This window comes from Peromyscus eremicus, chromosome 8b, assembly GCF_949786415.1.
Source record: "Peromyscus eremicus chromosome 8b, PerEre_H2_v1, whole genome shotgun sequence".
Classification (NCBI taxonomy): Eukaryota; Metazoa; Chordata; class Mammalia; order Rodentia; family Cricetidae; genus Peromyscus; species Peromyscus eremicus.
Window position 1 is genome coordinate 41,460,831 of NC_081424.1, and position 17,083 is coordinate 41,477,913.

General features: G+C 42.5%; 1 protein-coding gene across 2 annotated transcripts in view; it reads left to right on the forward strand.

Moving 5' to 3' along the window:
• The first annotated feature begins 5,783 nt into the window (after window positions 1-5,783).
• Aig1 (androgen induced 1) overlaps window positions 5,784-17,083 on the forward strand; it is a 222,219-nt gene continuing 210,919 nt past the window's right edge. The window contains exon 1 of one of the 2 annotated variants that reach the window (XM_059272718.1): window positions 5,784-5,991. In XM_059272718.1, coding sequence (XP_059128701.1) covers window positions 5,851-5,991 — 141 coding nt within the window. In that variant the 5' untranslated portion in view covers window positions 5,784-5,850. The remainder of the gene's footprint in view (window positions 5,992-17,083) is intronic. The other variant, XM_059272719.1, reaches the window with a different exon arrangement.

Below are 17,083 nucleotides of genomic sequence, written 5' to 3' on the forward strand. Positions count from 1 at the left end.
CTTCTGGAACTCCCAACAGTGTCATCCTCCTGGCTTGCCACAGCTGAAGAACTGAGTTTGCTCCCTAAGTGCTCTCCTGAGAGAGGATTCCCCAGCGAAGCCTGCAGCACTTCCTGCCCTGGGTTCCCTCTTGGTGAGATGTCTGTTTACAAATGAGACTACCATAATTTTTATAATAGCATGATATTGTAAGAAATGTCTGTGCGAATAAACCGAGCATATTTGAAAGGCAAATCTTCTGGGGAGTTCCTAATTGCTGAACTGGCTGGCTGTGCTCCTCACAGTATCCTTTGCTCATGTGGCTCATAGCGGGAGCAAAAACCTCTTACAGCTTAGTAGGAAAACAATTTCATTAATTAAATGTATTTTACCTTCATTTTGTATTAGGGCCTTTTAAAAACACTATACTAAACTTCAACTGAAGGAAAAGAGTACATTTTATTATGGCCTATTTCTTTCTCTTTCTCTTTTCCAGTTGACCACCCAGCCAAAACAAGTCTTCTTGATACCTCAATTCATATGAACATGCATGAACAAGTACACATGGGGCCCAAAGAGATGGCTCAGCAGTTAAGAGCTCATAACTGCTCTTACAGAGGACCTGAGTTCAGTTCCCATTATCCATGTTAGGCCATAGACAACTTCCTGTCTATCTTCAGCTCCAGGGACTCTGGTGCCCCCTTCTGGCCTCCTTGGGCACCCACACTCAGGTGCATCTATACACACACATTTACAAAGTGAAATTAAAAAAAACAAGTATACATGTTAAGCTATAGAAACATGGCTTCTTATTGGTTTTAAGCTCCAAAAAACCTTGAAAAGTGGCTTTCTCAGTTAAAACTGCAGACCCTGTGAATAGTGAGTGCATCACAGTAGTTAAAGTATTGGGAGCTACCTAGACATCCCAAATTGGGGCAAATCTAACCCAAGCATGAAATGTCCATATGGTGTAGTGTTATAAAATAATTAAATGTAATTTACTGTTATGGGTTTTACTTATTTAAAATAAGAGAAAATCTTAATTAAAGTTAATAGGCCAGTGGTGGCTCATGCTTCTAATCCCAGTCCTTGGGAGGCAGAGACAGGTGGTTCTTTGTGAGTTCAAGGCCAGCCTGGTCCACAGAGCAAGTTACAGGACAGCCAGGGCTACACAGATAAACACTGTCTTGAAAAACAAAACAAAACAAACAAAAAAATTTATAGTTAAGTTAATGTTTAGGATGCAAATTATTATATAGATTATGCCATATTCAGTTGTCTTTTGGCATTATAAAGACTAGCAGGGAGAAGCAAAAGTATTCTGGATGGGGATAATGTTAACATTGTATGGTTTTATAATTTTAATATTGTAAATATGCTGCTTTTGTAAAGAAGGAAAAAGATGTAACTCAAAGGTTTCGAATTTAACTATCAGCAGTTTTCTTTCCGGTGAATAACACAACATTCAGACAAGAATTCTGTTTTGATTTTAAGGGAGTGCTTTCCAACCTTTTTTTAAATAGATTTGCTTTGGTTTTCTCGTCGTTTGCTAAGCAGGGTGAGATGATTTTATAGTTTTAAAAGTGAAACACGTGGCCTAGCCCCTGATTGAGATACTGTTTTATGAGAGTTTCATTCTTCAAATTTTAATTTTTGATCGATGTTTGTTCACATTGAGAGGATTTTTGCCATGCCCAAGCCTCTTAACTTTCACCTTTGTGGTATGGATAAATGTGAAAGGGGGTGGATGACGTGTTCAAATATAGAAAAACTGTCAGGAATGCTTATTTAGTGTTAACACAGAACCCCAAATATGCATGATCATTGATTATTGTAAGGGCCTGTTGCTCAAACTTCCTTCTAGATTCCAAAGCAAGACCTCTGGTTATACAAAGTTAGATTCTTGGAACAGAACATACGGGAGACACAGTAGTCCCTGCCATTTCCAAAACTAGCAGGTATTATCATCACTGATAAGTCAGATAATGTGCCAATGTGCCAGGCTCCCTGTGGGAGACCAGCCTTCACACTTATTTACCCCAGGAATTCTTGAGGAATGAAGGGTAAGAGACTTAGTTAGAAATAAGGAGAGAGAAACAGAGAGAAAAAATAGGATAGACTCGGATGGGCCTGGATCCTTATCCACCGGCCCACAGCTTTATTCCAAAGGGCTATTTATAACAATGCCAAGGGGTGGAGAAAAAGACCTCTCCCTTGCTAGTTAGACCCTTACAAACACTTGCTATCCAGGCCCATGGTCCAATCAACCTCCCATGCAGGCCTGCTGGGTACAGCCACTAGGAAACCTAGTGGACTCCAACATCTCCCCCTCTAACACACCATACCACACACACACACACACACACACACACACACACACACACACACACTGTTGTGTAACAAATACCACACACACACACACACACACACACACACACACTGTTGTGTAAAAGTTTCTTCCAGAAGATTGAAACATTGCATCTAACAGGAAGCTCCTTCAACAGAAAGGTAAACAACTCAAAATAGCTTCAGGAAGTCCCTGCAACTGGCCAGATTGACTAGGGCCCTCCCTGCTAGAGTAAGCAATAAAAGCTGATAGTCCCTCCAATACCAGACCAGCTGCCTGGAAGAAGTAGAAACCAGCTGAGCTGCCTGGAAGAGGTGTAGACCAGAGTCACTTGGAAAGGACACTCTCCAACTTTTGAGCTGCTTGCAGGCTGTGCACTGTTCTCCAGGTTTCCCAGCTTTTGTGAGCTGTCACCCATGCTGGGGTGGGTTTGGTGATGCGGCTGTCTGTGAGTCATTTTTACTCCTGTAAATAACCCCTTAATCACATTCCTACAAGTATCTCCAATAAAACTTATTGGTTCACCAAACTAAACTTTGATGGTATCCCTAACTTAGGTCTGTCATGGGGATCCCTATCTGGGGTGAATAAATGTGTGTATGTGTGTGTAGCGTCTCCCCAGCGAAATTTTTGTCACACACACACACACACACACACACACACACACACACACAGAGAGAGAGAGAGAGAGAGAGAGAGGATTGAAGAGCTTGTTCCAGTTTTTAGAAGTACTTATCACAGAATATTAAAAGCACTTATATAACTAAAAGCTAAAACACAGTTCTGCAGTCTTTTCTGGGTGTTTGGTTTGTTTGCTGTGTTCATGAAACTCAAGTAAATGAGGCTGTTTTCCCTCTTTTTACCTCAGTAATTGTGCAGCAGAGGAGAAAGTGACAGATGTGACATTTGGGCTTTTTTTTCCCCATGCAGTGAGCCTGGTCCTTCTGAAATCCAGCGTGGAATCATGTAAGTACAAATGAATAATTTGTTTCCTGGAAGGAACAGCATTTTGAGTGAGGTTTAACATCCATGCAGCACTGTACTTGATGAATTGGAAATACAGTTGATACTCAGATTACTATCATCTCAGAGAGAAAGCCTGTAAGCCATGATGAGGATGTTAAGATATGGCCTGAAAAGCAAGGAGAGAGCTGGGCAGTAGTGGTACAAACCTTTAATCCTAGCACTCGGGATGCAGAAGCAGGTGGATCTCTGTGAGTTTGAGACCAGCCTGGTCTACAGATTGAGTTCCAGGACAGTCAGAGCTATACAGAGAGACTCTATGTGGTAGTTTGATGTAATTGTCCCCCATAATCTCATAGGGAGTGGCACTATTAAGAGGTATGACATTGTTGAAGTGGGTATGGCCTTGTTAAAGAAAGTGTGTCACTGTGGGGTTGGGCTTTGACGTTTCTTATGCTCAGGATACTGCACAGTGTCTCAGTTGACTTCCTGTTGACTGCAAGATGTAGGAGTCTCAGCTACTCCTCCAGCACCATATCTGCCTGCATGCTGCCATACTCCATGACAATAATGGACTGTAAGCAAGCCCCCACTGAGTGTATTCCTTATAAGAATTACCGTGGCCATGGTATCTCTTCACAGCAATAGAAAAACCTAATTAAGACAAAAAAAAAAAAAGGCAAACAGAGAGCCCCTGGACATGTTAAGAAACCGCCATCAAGAAATCTTAAGGATTGGAGACTGACATTCTTATAAAATATGATTTCAGTCAAAGTTTATGCAGAATGTCTCATTCTTAAAAATGTAAAACCATCTCACCGTGGTTAGCAAATCAGGATAATAAAAGCGAATCTGTTAAAATAGGTTCAAAACACCCTTCTGAAACCAAAGCAACAGAACACTTGATGTCATGGTATTTATGTCCACAGTAAGCCTTTAAATGGCTTTATAAAAATAACACTTTATTTTACAGTTATGAAGGAAAGGAAATCTTATTAACAACATTCTAAAATCTAAGTAGTAGAGGTATGTCCAACATTGACATATCACTTCACTTTATAAAACTTCATTAAGGTCGGTAAGACTGAGGGGGTCCTCAATACATTCAATATTTTCTTCAATCATGACTATTCAGCAAGGACACACACACAAATAAACCGGACTTTAACATGAGAATGAGCATCTACATTGTGAATGAAGACTGCTTTTATGCTTATGGCTTCAGTGTATTTCAGCATAATTATGTCCTTTGAAAAGATCCAAGGACTCTCTTCCCTGGTTGATTGGAAAACTTCAGGAGTACATGCTGGAGTTGCTATCTTCTCTTTACCTCTGAGACTATGTCTCCCCGCCCCCCTCCCCAAACACACACTCTGACTCAGAGACTATTTGAAGGGGACACCTGTTTTGAATGGATCCACAGGAAATACCTATGTGGTCTTCTCATAACCGGACCCTTTATCTGGTTGGCTGAAACTATGCTGCCCACAGACTGTTGCAACTTCCCTGTGACAACACATACTGGGAAGCTGAGGGAATCAACTTTAGATTTACTTTCCTCCCATTGATCGCTGGTACTGTAGTATAAGGGGGAAATGTCGAAGTGCAAAAGGAATTTTAACTCCGTAAGATTTGTGTTAAATCACACATGCGTGGGTGGGATTTACATCCTCCGGGTGGTTTGGCTTTAAAACGGAATGCAGTCTCGTAGCAGTAATGGCAGTCATCATAGATTTCTATTTATAAAAGTTGTCTTGGTCACTGAAATGGCTCAGCTGGTAAAAGCGCTTACTGTCAAGCCTCATGACCTGAGTTCGATAATGGGGACACACGTTGTGGAATGAGAGAATACTCACACCGGCTGTACTCTGGCCTCCACACTTGTCCTGTGGTACATGTACACACACACACACACACACACACACACACACACACACACATCAGCGCGCGTGTAATAAAAAGTTTTAAAAAGAACTTGTTCAAAGCTCACGTTTAATCTTGTGTTACATAGTGACAAATTAATAAAGCCTCGTGGAATTTATAAGGGGTTTCACAGTCGTAAATGCTGATCAACTTTAAACCTTTAACTGACTCCTAGGTAATAAGCGTCACTGGAAGGGCGGCTGTGTGTGGCTTTACACGCACTGACCCCAGCGGGTGCGGTGGCAGCGTGCATCTCCCGGACCACCTTGGATGCTGCCCCCGGGGATGCTGGTCCTCCTTCGCCGGGGCAGTGCTCCAACTAGTCAGCCCGGCAGCAGACTTCAAGGACCCGAGGACCGCCTAGGGGGCGCCCGGCCGGGGCCGCGAACGCAGCTGCAGAATGACGCAGATGACGCCAGAGATGACACCAGGCCGCCGGCCCGCGTCGGCCGCACTCCCGCCCCGCCCGCGCAGGTCGCCGGTGCGCTCGCTCGCTGCCGCGTCCGTCCCCGGGGACGCGCCCCGCCTCCTGCGCTCCGCCCCTCGCCGCGCCGCGCCCGGGTTCCCACGGCGCCCGGCACGGCGAACCGGCCCGCCCGCCCAGCAAGCAGCCCCGCCGGGCCAGGCCGCGCGCGAACATGGCGCTTGTCCCCTGCCAGGTGCTGCGGGTGGCCATCCTGCTGTCCTATTGCTCCATTCTGTGCAACTACAAGGCCATCGAAATGCCCTCCCATCAGACCTACGGGGGGAGCTGGAAGTTCCTGACCTTCATTGATCTGGTAAGGCCATAGGCTATCCTGTTTCAACGCCCCCACCCCACCCCCCACATCCAGCCTGCACCGCCCACACCGCCCTGTGTGTGTGTGTGTGTGTGTGTGTGTGTGTGTGTGTGTGTGTGTGTGTGTGACACACAAGCATCAGCATGTGTGTGCTGTGGCTGGGCTCCCACAAAGGCCTGGATGCCCCTCTCACCTTTACCTGGTAGGTAGGGGAGGTTAAAAAGATGGGGAGCACAGGCCAATGGGCACAGCTCTGCCTCTAAGAAGTGACATGGGAAGCCACCAAAAGCGTCTGTCAGCCTTGGTCATGAGTGTCCTCAGGTTCATTCTCCACCGAAGTGCTTTCCAGAGCCACCTGCCAAGGTAAACTTGGAGTACTCATGCAGTAAACCGAGTATTGTCTGGTTTCTTGGAGCATGGCTGAGAAGCGCCGGAAACCCCTCCATCGGGGAGAGAGAGAAATCACACAATAAAACCTTCTTTGCACGCGCTTTTCTGCCCACGGTCAACAATTTGTTTCTAACCTTTCCACTCGAAACACTGAACAGTTCATGGTGGGGCTCGACCTGACCTGCACAGAACTTCCAGTCTTCCACAGTGAAAGTTTGGAGTTTGCACAATCATCTCTTCTGCTGACACATGATACTTTTAAACAGGTGCAGGAGACTATAATTATTATTTTAAAGTTTTCCTACTTTGGGTACTGAAAGTACTCTTGCAGATAATCAGAGGGTGGACACATGCCCAGTCATGACATGAAGTAGACTTGGAACTTCTGAGTGAAAAGTCACCAAGACCAAGTTAAAAGGTTACCAAACATAGGCAGTGTGTGGAAACAAAAGCAGTTTAAAAAACCACAGAGAAACTTATACAACCAACTCCTGGAATGCTAGGACTGTCTGAGATTGTACATAAAGTTGCCACATCCACAAAGTTGGCACGGATTTTGTTGACCTCCCATTGTGTCAAATTTGAACCTATTTGAAGATCTTCCCAGAGGTCAATAACGCCTATAGAAACGTAGCTAGATGCTTTCAAAAGACCTTCTGTTTGCATTATGTAAGATATACTTCCCTTTCCCCAGCTGTCTTTAGGCACAAGACTGCCCAGTGTTGCCTGAGTTGGGATTTTCAACTCCTTCTTGGAATTAACTTCGCTCTGAACATATAAATCCCCGGCCAGTGTTCCTGTTTTCCTACTGTTTGTCCGCATGGGGAGCACGAGATGGGACTTTGCTCTCAGTTCCTTGTGACGTTCAGGTGCATGGTTATGAACTGGATTGCCTTCCTGGGTGAGCTGATTGGCTAGTCAGTGGAGACTGGCTTTACCAGACATGCAGTACAGCTGATGATCGCAGAGTCAGAGTCAGGCCCTGATAGTTTTGTTCAGACAGACTTTAGAGCATGTACAGGGTACCAGGAATCACACCTCTTCTTAAGGGTGTTTGAATTTAAGTTCACGATGCTCACATGCCATTAAAAAAATGTGTGTAGATTTTCAGAGTCCTTTAGAGTTAAGGCCTTCTCTTGCTCCTGAGTCAGTTCTTCCCTTGAGTTGGCCCGTTTGAGGACTGCCCAAGATGGAGCCACGGTTTTTATGAATTCTGTTCTGCGATGCTTTTGCCTCACATGGTTCTGGTGCAGGGAACAGAGACACAGGTGATAGGGTGAGAAAAGTAGGAATTGGGGGTGCTGGTTAACCCAAGACGGGGTCGCTGCTTTACACATTGGCATTGCTTATGATGAGTTAGAAAGCAAGGCTCACAAGAAACAAATGTCTCCCTCCTATTAACCTTCATGTGACTTGAAACAGTAGTAGAGTCAGTTTGATAGGCTGCCTTTCCCTTTCTATTTTTGTATTCAATGGGTGGACTTGTTTATTTTTAATAGCACTTAACTATACAGGTTTGTTTTTGTAGTCTAGTATTAAAGTAAGGTTTAAAACTTCATTTCACATTTATGCTTTAGCCCTCTGTTTATCTAGAGCCTTAATCCAATCACTCAAACTTGTCCCATTCTGTGGCTACTGATTGAAATAAAATAATTACCCTTAACCAATAGTTCCTAGGAGAAACTACATCTAAAATATATTCCCCAAAGCAGGCAGAGTGTTATTCTTCTATTAGAGGCTTAGAGTCCTTGGAGCATTGTACAGCTGTTCAAACAGCCAACCTGTCAGACCCTCGTGATGGCATGAAAAAGAGAATCCTAATGAAAGTTACCGTTTAATTTCACATTCGTGTGTGTGTGTGTGTGTGTGTGTGTGTGTGTGTGTGTGTGTGTTTAAATGACAGTGAATAAACTTTATTTCTTAACACCTTGGGCAATTTTCGTGATTCTAGTCAATTTTCAAAGACGGCAATTGACTTTCACAATTTTATTGAGAAAGTCTCCTTTCTGGCCAATTTGGATTGGATTGCAGTGAAGCCTCTAACCCCAACAGCCACAGCTGGATTCTAGTTCTGCAGCATCAGTTTCCTCGAACAGGAGTCAGGAAACAAGGGCTCACATATCCAGGTGCAGAAGGTTATGTATGTGGTGGTGGCTATCTTGGTCTAATTCAAATCTTTCTTTGGGTAGGAGAGTCATTCTAGTAGATTCAGAGCCTGTGATCAAGAATTGAAACACAGCTTGTTGCTACCGGTGGTCACAGATTATCCTTGCTGGAGAGTTGCATTTCTTAGTGTGGAAAGACTGTAAGAGAACTAGAGTTTATTAGAGAATTCAGGTTAGTAAGTGGAAAACGACCACCTTGGCGTGGTAGGGAGAATCATGGGACCTGAAGATTTCCACATCTTAAAGCCTAGAATTGATGACTATGTTAAATTACCCGACAAGAGGGGAATTAAGGCTGCTTAACCACTGACCTTCATTTTTCTGGAATATGCAGAATAATTAACTGGGCTCTATGTACTCATCAGCCTCCTTAAAAGCAGAATGACCAAAGAGGGGAAGATTCAAAATGAGGAAGAGGAAGATGTGACCTTGGAAGTAAGGGACGGAGTGGCAACATTGTCCATTACGAAGATGGTGCAGGAGACCTTCAGGCCAGGAAGGAGCAAGTAATTGGATTTCCCGCTAGCATTTCGTGAAGGTGTACAGGTTTGCTGACATCTGAGTTTCAGCTCAGTGAAACCTGTTTTGGAAAATCTGACCTCCACAGCAGTACGATAACAAGCTTATGTAGTTTAGGCCACTAAAATGTTGGTAGCCTGTCCTAGCAGCAATAGAAAAATAATATTCTTTGCTAGAAAGCCTCTAGTTTAGAGGAAGCATCCTCAGAACTGAACGCAGTGATTTAGCTAGTCCTTTATGCATATTAGACCATTGTTTAATTTTGGATTGTATGGAAACATAGGATTTTACCTGCTTCATCGCGTGGAGTATTCATATGTGTAACATCGGCCAGTGGGAAATTAAAGACCAAAGAACATGGAAAAGAGTAGGCCTTTTCTTTGCTGTGAACTCTCTTAGAAACTATTGCTATGTTAACACACAGAGCCAGAAGGACTACTCTTAATTGTAAACGTGCTGGAAAAAAAATTAAACAAATTGTTTGGATATCCTGTTAGTGTTATTACTGATGAATTTTCTTCAGATGATTTGGATTCCTGCCTGTATTCACTAACTGCACAGTTCTTCTTCAGCTTGCATAGTAATTATTCCCAAAGATAATTAAAACAAAGAATTAGACTAAAAGCAGCCTAAATTAAACAAAAGGCAACTCTGTTGTCTAAGCCCTCATGGTAGTGCTTGGAGCCATGGGTTCTAAGAAAGTGTCTGAATAGTGGAAATGATCTCTTTCCAAATAGTTAATGAGTATCCGTTTCTTGTCCTCCCTCTTGCCAAAACATCAAAGTCAATTTTAAAGTGTTTTGACTCACTCAAACATTATTTAGATGTGTGCAGTAGAATGTCTAATAATGGCAGCAGAATCCACTTCCTTGAAAACATGAACTGGATATTTATTATTGAAATTTAGTAATGATGTTGAAGTTCCTAAAGGAAAAAAACAAAAAAACCGAGGTCTGGTATTCTCATCCACTACGGTTTTGTTACTTACCATTTTGAGAGTTTTCATTTCTCAGGGCAGTGTTTTGTTCATTACTTTCATACTGACTTTTTGTTCAAGCATCAGCAGAAAGCTTTCTTTCATCTCCCGTGCTCAAAGGGTGAGCTAAGATCTGCATGACCAGCTTGCCCCAGGTGCCACTCTATAACTCACATCTTTTGTTTTAGCAGTTTTTCCTTGGCTGTGACAAAATACCGCTAAAGAAGGAATTGAAGGCACTAACAGTTTAATGTGGAATACAGTGTGAGAGAGAAGATATAGTCCATCATGAAGGGGAAGGCATGTTAGCAGGAGTGTGAGGTAGAGGGTCTTCTGACATCAGGAAGCAGAGAATGGAGCTGGGCAGCAAGATTTCAAGGCTCGCTCATTTCCTCTAAGGAGGCTCCACCTCCTGAAGTTTCTAGAACCTTCCAAAGCATGATCAGTTGATGGGAACCACATGCTCAAACATGTGAGCCTATGGGAAACATTCCACGTTCAAACCTCAATACCTCTCATCCAGAATTCGCATTCTAATAAGATCATCCGTTGATGCCTGCCCATGTTCTAATTTGATAAATGATGTTCCATGCTGCACTGTTTTGTATTTTAATGTGGAATGCCTGCATATATTAATTATATGTACTTGCAACATATGCTTAAGGTACCTTAAACTATAATATCGTTAAAACATGTAAAAAAAAATTATAGCTTGAAAATAGAAGAGAAGAATAGGTACTATCCATTGGTGGTGGGCTAGTTATTACAATTGAAAAACATACCAGGATAATCTTCAGGGGAGCCAAGACATACAAAAAGTTACACTGTCTTATTGTCCCTAAAGTTGAAATAATGGAAGCTTAACAACCTACCAGGGGGATGTTTCTTCCCAGCTGACTCTTCGAGGCTGTCACTCATATCTTCATATTTAGGACACTAGTAGCATAATAGATAATCCCCCTTTACTATTGTAGTTCAACATTCTTTTGTTTGCCTTGTTTTTGAGACAAAGTCTTGCTGTGTACCCCTAGCTGGCCTTGAACTCAAAGAGCTCTCCCTGTCTCTGTCTTTTCAGTGTTGGGATTAAAGGCATGTGCCACCACGCCCAGCTAATTAAACCATTATCTATTCTATTATCTGTTGCAAAAAGAATCTGAGAAAACCATAGAAGGAACAGAATAATTAAGGCTCTGAAACAGAAGGTCTTGGGCTGTTCAAAGAGCAGGAGATGATCAAGCCGATGTTCCTGGAGTATACATACTTTGCTTTAGACATGAGAACTTTTGACATTTATAAAAATGTTAAAGGCCGACAGAGGAAAATGCCCAATTAACTACATTTTGCATTTGAGTTGGTCTGCTGTTCGCTTACGTACTTACCAAGTCCCTTCTTGACCGCAGTTCATGGCTTAATCTGAAGAGGAGATAAACTATCTTGGCATTCTGTATGTTGTTATGTGACTGTGGTGTGTAGATTTGCCAGTCAAAGTCCCAGGTGCCATGTGGAGACCATTAGTTCTTTACTACTCACTGAACAGAGTTCTTTTCTGTTTTTAATTCTTTTGGATATCAAATGGAGGATGTGACTGCCTGCTTTTCTGCAGGACACTCAAACGTGGTGACATTTAAATGTGGGTGAACACTTGAACGATCCAATAGTTGGTTGTTTTATTGCTAATTTAGGAGAAAAATCAAGTGATTAATCCTTTGCATTTAATCTCCTCCCTCCCTCCCTCCCTCCCTCCCTCCCTCCCTTCCTCCCTCCCTCCCTCCCTCCCTCCCTCCCTCCCTCCCTCCCTCCTCCCTCCCTCTCTCTGTCTCTGTCTCTCTCATTTGTGGGCCCCTTTTGGATTTGGCATAGAACAGAAGCCTTGTTTGGTCAGGGGAGGGGAAATGGGGGCTGATCTATTCACCCCTTTCCTCTTTTAGCTGAGAGTGGCAATGAGATCTTAGGAAGTCACGTGACCAAAGGTTGAGGTCACACTGCCCCCTACCCTCACCATTCCCCCGTGTCTGGTATAACATTTAGCAAAATTGGTAACTGCTTTTGAGGGTTTTCAGCTGTTTTTCTGTGTTGCCCTGAAATGTCACATGTTTCTGTGGAGGCGTGAACAATAGTACAATTTTCCACATTGAATCAGATGTTCTTGTGTTCCAACCGAGCCTGGAAAAATCTGGCTGCCTGGGGTTCTGTAATAGCAGGGCTTTCTCTGTGCAGTCTGTGGGAGACTGTTAGAGGGTTCATTTCTCTCCTGCAGTGCACTGAGTCCCAGTGTATCCAGAAGGCTCTGTTTGAAAGTGACACACCCTTTGACAAGCCCCATTGTGGAGTAGAACCTATTCTGGGGGGCGGGGCAGAGACATGCCAGCCTTCCTCTATTGACATATTTACATTTGAGAGACTTTTATATCGTGGGAAATATTACCTTCCCATGCAGAAAATTTGTACATCTGTGACCACAAATTATTATTTTTTTTACTTTAAAAAATATTAAAAAGGGGAAATATGTGTAAAATACAGAAAACCATAGGGAGGAAAGTATTTCCATCTTAATTCTCCCTAATTTCTTTACATCTCAGTGTTTTTTTTTTTTTTTTGGACATTTATGTGCCCATAAAAATACACAAAAAATTAGACTACAGATATTTGTATTCATGTATGCACATAGGTACATGTATGCCAGATTAAAAAAATTATTTATGTTATTTTCAAATTACAAATGTTATTCAGATACCAATGTTAGTATTTTAATATTTATTGTCAATCATATGTATATTATTATAAACACAAGATCAGTATCTGCACATGTTTTCTATAATTTTTTTTTCATTTTACATACCAACCATAGTTCCCACTCCCTCCACTTCTCCTGTTCCTCCTCACTTCACCCCTATCCACTCAGAGAGGGTAAGGCCTCCCTTGGGGGGTCAGCAGAGTCCGGCATACCAATTTCAGACAGGATCTCCCCGCTGTGTCAAGGCTGAGCAAGGTATCCCACCATAGGGAATGGAATTTTGTAATTATTATCATGACTATCTAAAACATAACTTCATTTTTTTTTTTAGCTCTTAGGAGTCAAACACTCCCCTGAATTGTAGCTACAGATTTGCTTTACGACGTTATTTGTGTTCTTTTCCTATAGTCTTCCCTTTTCCTAGAAAACAAAAGAGAAGGCATGCTGTATGTTTTTGATTCTATTTTTTTTTTATCCATTTACCATAATGGATTTCAAATTCATGAATGCTGCCTGGTATCAACAGTATGTTCCATGTTGTTAAATGTACCACAGTTTGTTAATTTTATTTAACCTATTTTTATTATCTTTATGTGTGTGTGTGTGTTTCTGTATGTGTGTGCACGTGCTATAACACATATGTGCTGGCTAGTGGACAACCTTGTGGTGTTCTCTTGTTCCGTCTTTATGTGGGTTCCACAGACTGAACTTAGGACACCAGGCTTGCATCCTTAGGTTTCACGAGCCTTTACCCTCTGAGCTATCTCTCAGGACAGTTTGTCTTTTTTTTTTTTTTTTTTTTTTTTTTTTTTTTTTTTGAGACAGGGTTTCTCTGTGTAGCTTTGCACCTGTCCTGGAACTCACTTGGTAGCCCAGGCTGGCCTCGAACTCACAGAGATCCGCCGGCCTCTGCCTCCTGAGTGCTGGGATTAAAGGCATGCGCCACCACTGCCCGGCTATTTTTTTTTTTTTTACACATGGAATTGCATTTGAGCCTTGCAAGTTTGCAGTGACAAGTTAACATTTGTGTTCCAGTTTCTGTGTGAACGTAAGTTTTCCCCTGTAAAAGGTGCACTCGAGTGCGATGGCATCGTCACTATAACCACACATTTAACTGGACATGAGAGCACCACAGTGATTTCCTGAATGGCTGCACCTTGTTGCAGAGACCCTAGCATATCTTTTTCAGTATGTGGAGGTCTCTTCTATTTCATCTGTTTATCAACAACTGTAAGAAACACAGAAGGATCCTTTGTAGTAGGCTATACCCAGTTCTCCCCAGTGATAACATCTTTCACCCAAGAGACTTACTCTGAAGCATCTAAGGTCCATCCTCACACGGATCCCTCAATGTAGCCTTTATCTTCCACTTCATCCCTGACCCCTGGCAATCTTAAATTTGCTCTCCGTTGCCATAATATAAAAAAAAAATATTTTAAGAATGCTATTTACATTTCTGACTGTTTGGAATTGCCTTCTTTAGTTCAGAATAATTCTCTTGAAGCTCATACACATTGTCAATATTTCATGCTAATGAATGTAACCAAGCTTGTATAGCCATTCACACATTAAAGGACATTAGCATTGTTTCAACTCTGGACTATTATAAATAAAGATGCTATGGATATTAATGATCAGGTTTCTTTTTGCAATCACGAGCTTTCATTTCTTTCTCATAAATGTGCAAGATTTCTGGATGGTGTGGCAGTTGCAATTATAAGTTTTATTGTTCATTTGTTAATTTTACTCTTTTTACTCAAATAATCTTCTTCTTCCTTCTCCTTCTCCTTCTCCTCTTCCTCCTCCTTCTTCTTTTCTCCTTCTCCTTCTCCTTCTTCCTCTTCCTCTTTCTCCTCCTCCTCTTCCTCTTCCTCTTTCTCCTCCTCCTCTTCCTCTTCCTCTTCTTTCTCCTCCTTCTTCTTTTTCCCTGAGACAGGGTCTCACTATGTAGCTCTGGCTGTCTGGGAACTCACGATGTAGACCAGGCTGGCCATGAACCGACAGAGTTCTGCCTGCCTTTGCCTCCCAAGTGCTGGGGAAATTTTCATCCATTATTTCTTCAGATATTTTTTTCTGCATCTCTTCATTCATTTCTTTCTCTTGGACTCTGGCCTTTTGATTATTGTGTTACAGTTTAATAAGTTGTTACTTTTTTCAGTTTTTCTTTGGTTGCATAATTTGTACTGATTTAGCTTCAAAGTTACTGATTCGTCTATCACCCATTTTCTTCTACTGAACACATCCATTTAGTTTTTAAAAAAATGAATATTGTCTTATTTAGGATGTCTATTGCTGTGATAAAATACCTTGACCAAAACCAACTTGGGTAGGAAAGGGTTTATTTTACCTTACAACTCTCAGGTTCTCTCTGACAGGGAGAGAAGTCAGGGAAGGAACTTAGGATAGGATCCTGGAAGCATGAATTGAAGCGGAAGACATGGCGGAACACTGTTTACTGGCTTGTGCCTCATGGTTTGCTCAGCCTGGTTTCTTATGTCATCCAAGACCCAGGGGTGGTACTGTAGCCCACAGTGAGCTGGGCCTGCTCACATGTACCAGCTGGTTTTGTGTCAACTTGACACAAGCTACAGTCATCAAAGAGGAAGGAGCCTCAGCTGAGGAAATGCTTCTATAAGATCGGCTGTAAGACATTTTCTCAATCAGTGATCAATGGGTGAGGGCCCAGCCCATTGGGCTGGCTGTCCTGGGTTCTATGAGAAAGCAGGCTGAGGAAGCCAGGGAAAGCAAGCTAATAAGCAGCTCCCCTCCATGGCCTCTGCATCTGCTCCTGCCTCCAGGATCCTGCCCTGCTTGAGTTCCTATCCTGACTTCCTCCAGTGAAGGACTATGGTCTGGAAGTATAAGCCAAATAAACCCTTTCCTCCCCAATTTGCTTTTTCATTATTGTGTTTGGTTGCAGCCACAGAAACCCTAAGACACCACATCAGTCATTATTCAAGAAAGTACCTTACAGACTTGCCTCCGGGCAATCTGGATTGGAGGCATTTTTGCATTGTAGCTCCCCTTTCCAGACAACTCAAGCTTGTGTCAAGTTGACAATAAACTCATTCAGAACAGATAATGTATGTTTTAGATATGAAATGACCATCTGGTTCCTTTTTACAGTTGCTGTTGCCTGGAAATACATTTCTACTTGTCATCCATTTCAACAGTGTTCCCATTTACCTTAAAGAACAGTTCCAAAGAATTGCCTTATAGTCCTTGCCTTGTTATTACAATGTCTGAACCAACTTTGATTTAGCATCTGTTGATTTAAAAATATATATGTGTATGTCTTATTTTTTCTCTGTATTTGTGTACATCAAGTTTTTTGGTTTAATACCTTGACCTTTTAAAAAATTATTTGTGTGAGATTCTGGGCCATTTCAAAGTCATGTGGAAATGTTCATTCATTGGTTTGTTTTCGAAGATATCATCCTGTTTGGGTTCCAGTTTCATATTCTGTCTCATGGAGGCTTTTGGTGTCCATAGAATTTCCAGTGTGTTCTCTGCTTTCGGAGTCTGACAGGCTCTTGCACTACTCGGGTTAGCCGGGACCTGAACACTGACTTAGGTGCTGTTTCCTGTTCTGAAGCCACCACTCCGTGTCTCTGGGTCTTCTCTGTTTGTGCCTGGGAGTGATGTCAGTTCTTCTGTGCTTGCGTCTTCACATTCTTCAGCTTTTCCTTCCAGTCCATCGTGTGCTCTGTGTCATGCTTCCCCTGTCTCAACGGATGGAATCTTCTTGACTTTTAGCTACCCATGCTGTCATGAAGTCCACACAACTGGACTGTGCCTTCATAGTGAAAAAGCAAGAGGTAAAATACACCCTCTCTCATAACCTACCGTGTGGCTAATTTTCTTGGGACAAATTCCACTGTATTAGTACAGAGTAAAGGTTTTTATTGGGTATGGTGAGCGGGGGAGTAGATAGTTACGCTGAAGTGGGGAGGGGGCAGAGAGGTGGACTCCTCATTTCTAGGACACAGATGTCTTGCTAGTCCTCTAGCTGAGGAGAAGGGTTTTCTGGGGGAGTTTCTGCTGTCCGTGCTTGCTGTATAGTTACTGGAGTCAGCCTGCCCTCAGCTCACACCTGGGGAACAGAGGAGACTTACAAGGCCTTGGAGCTCATCTTGTGCTCCTTACTCATAGCCGTATTAGCGTCCAATCTCCCTGCCATTGTGCATTTTCCAAACTTCTCTGATAGCTGATTTTCGTGTTCTGTTCAGTTTTTAGTGATTACTTGGAATGACAGGTCACAGCAGCTTTCTCTATTTGGACTGGCTTCAGAAGTAACCTGCATATGGT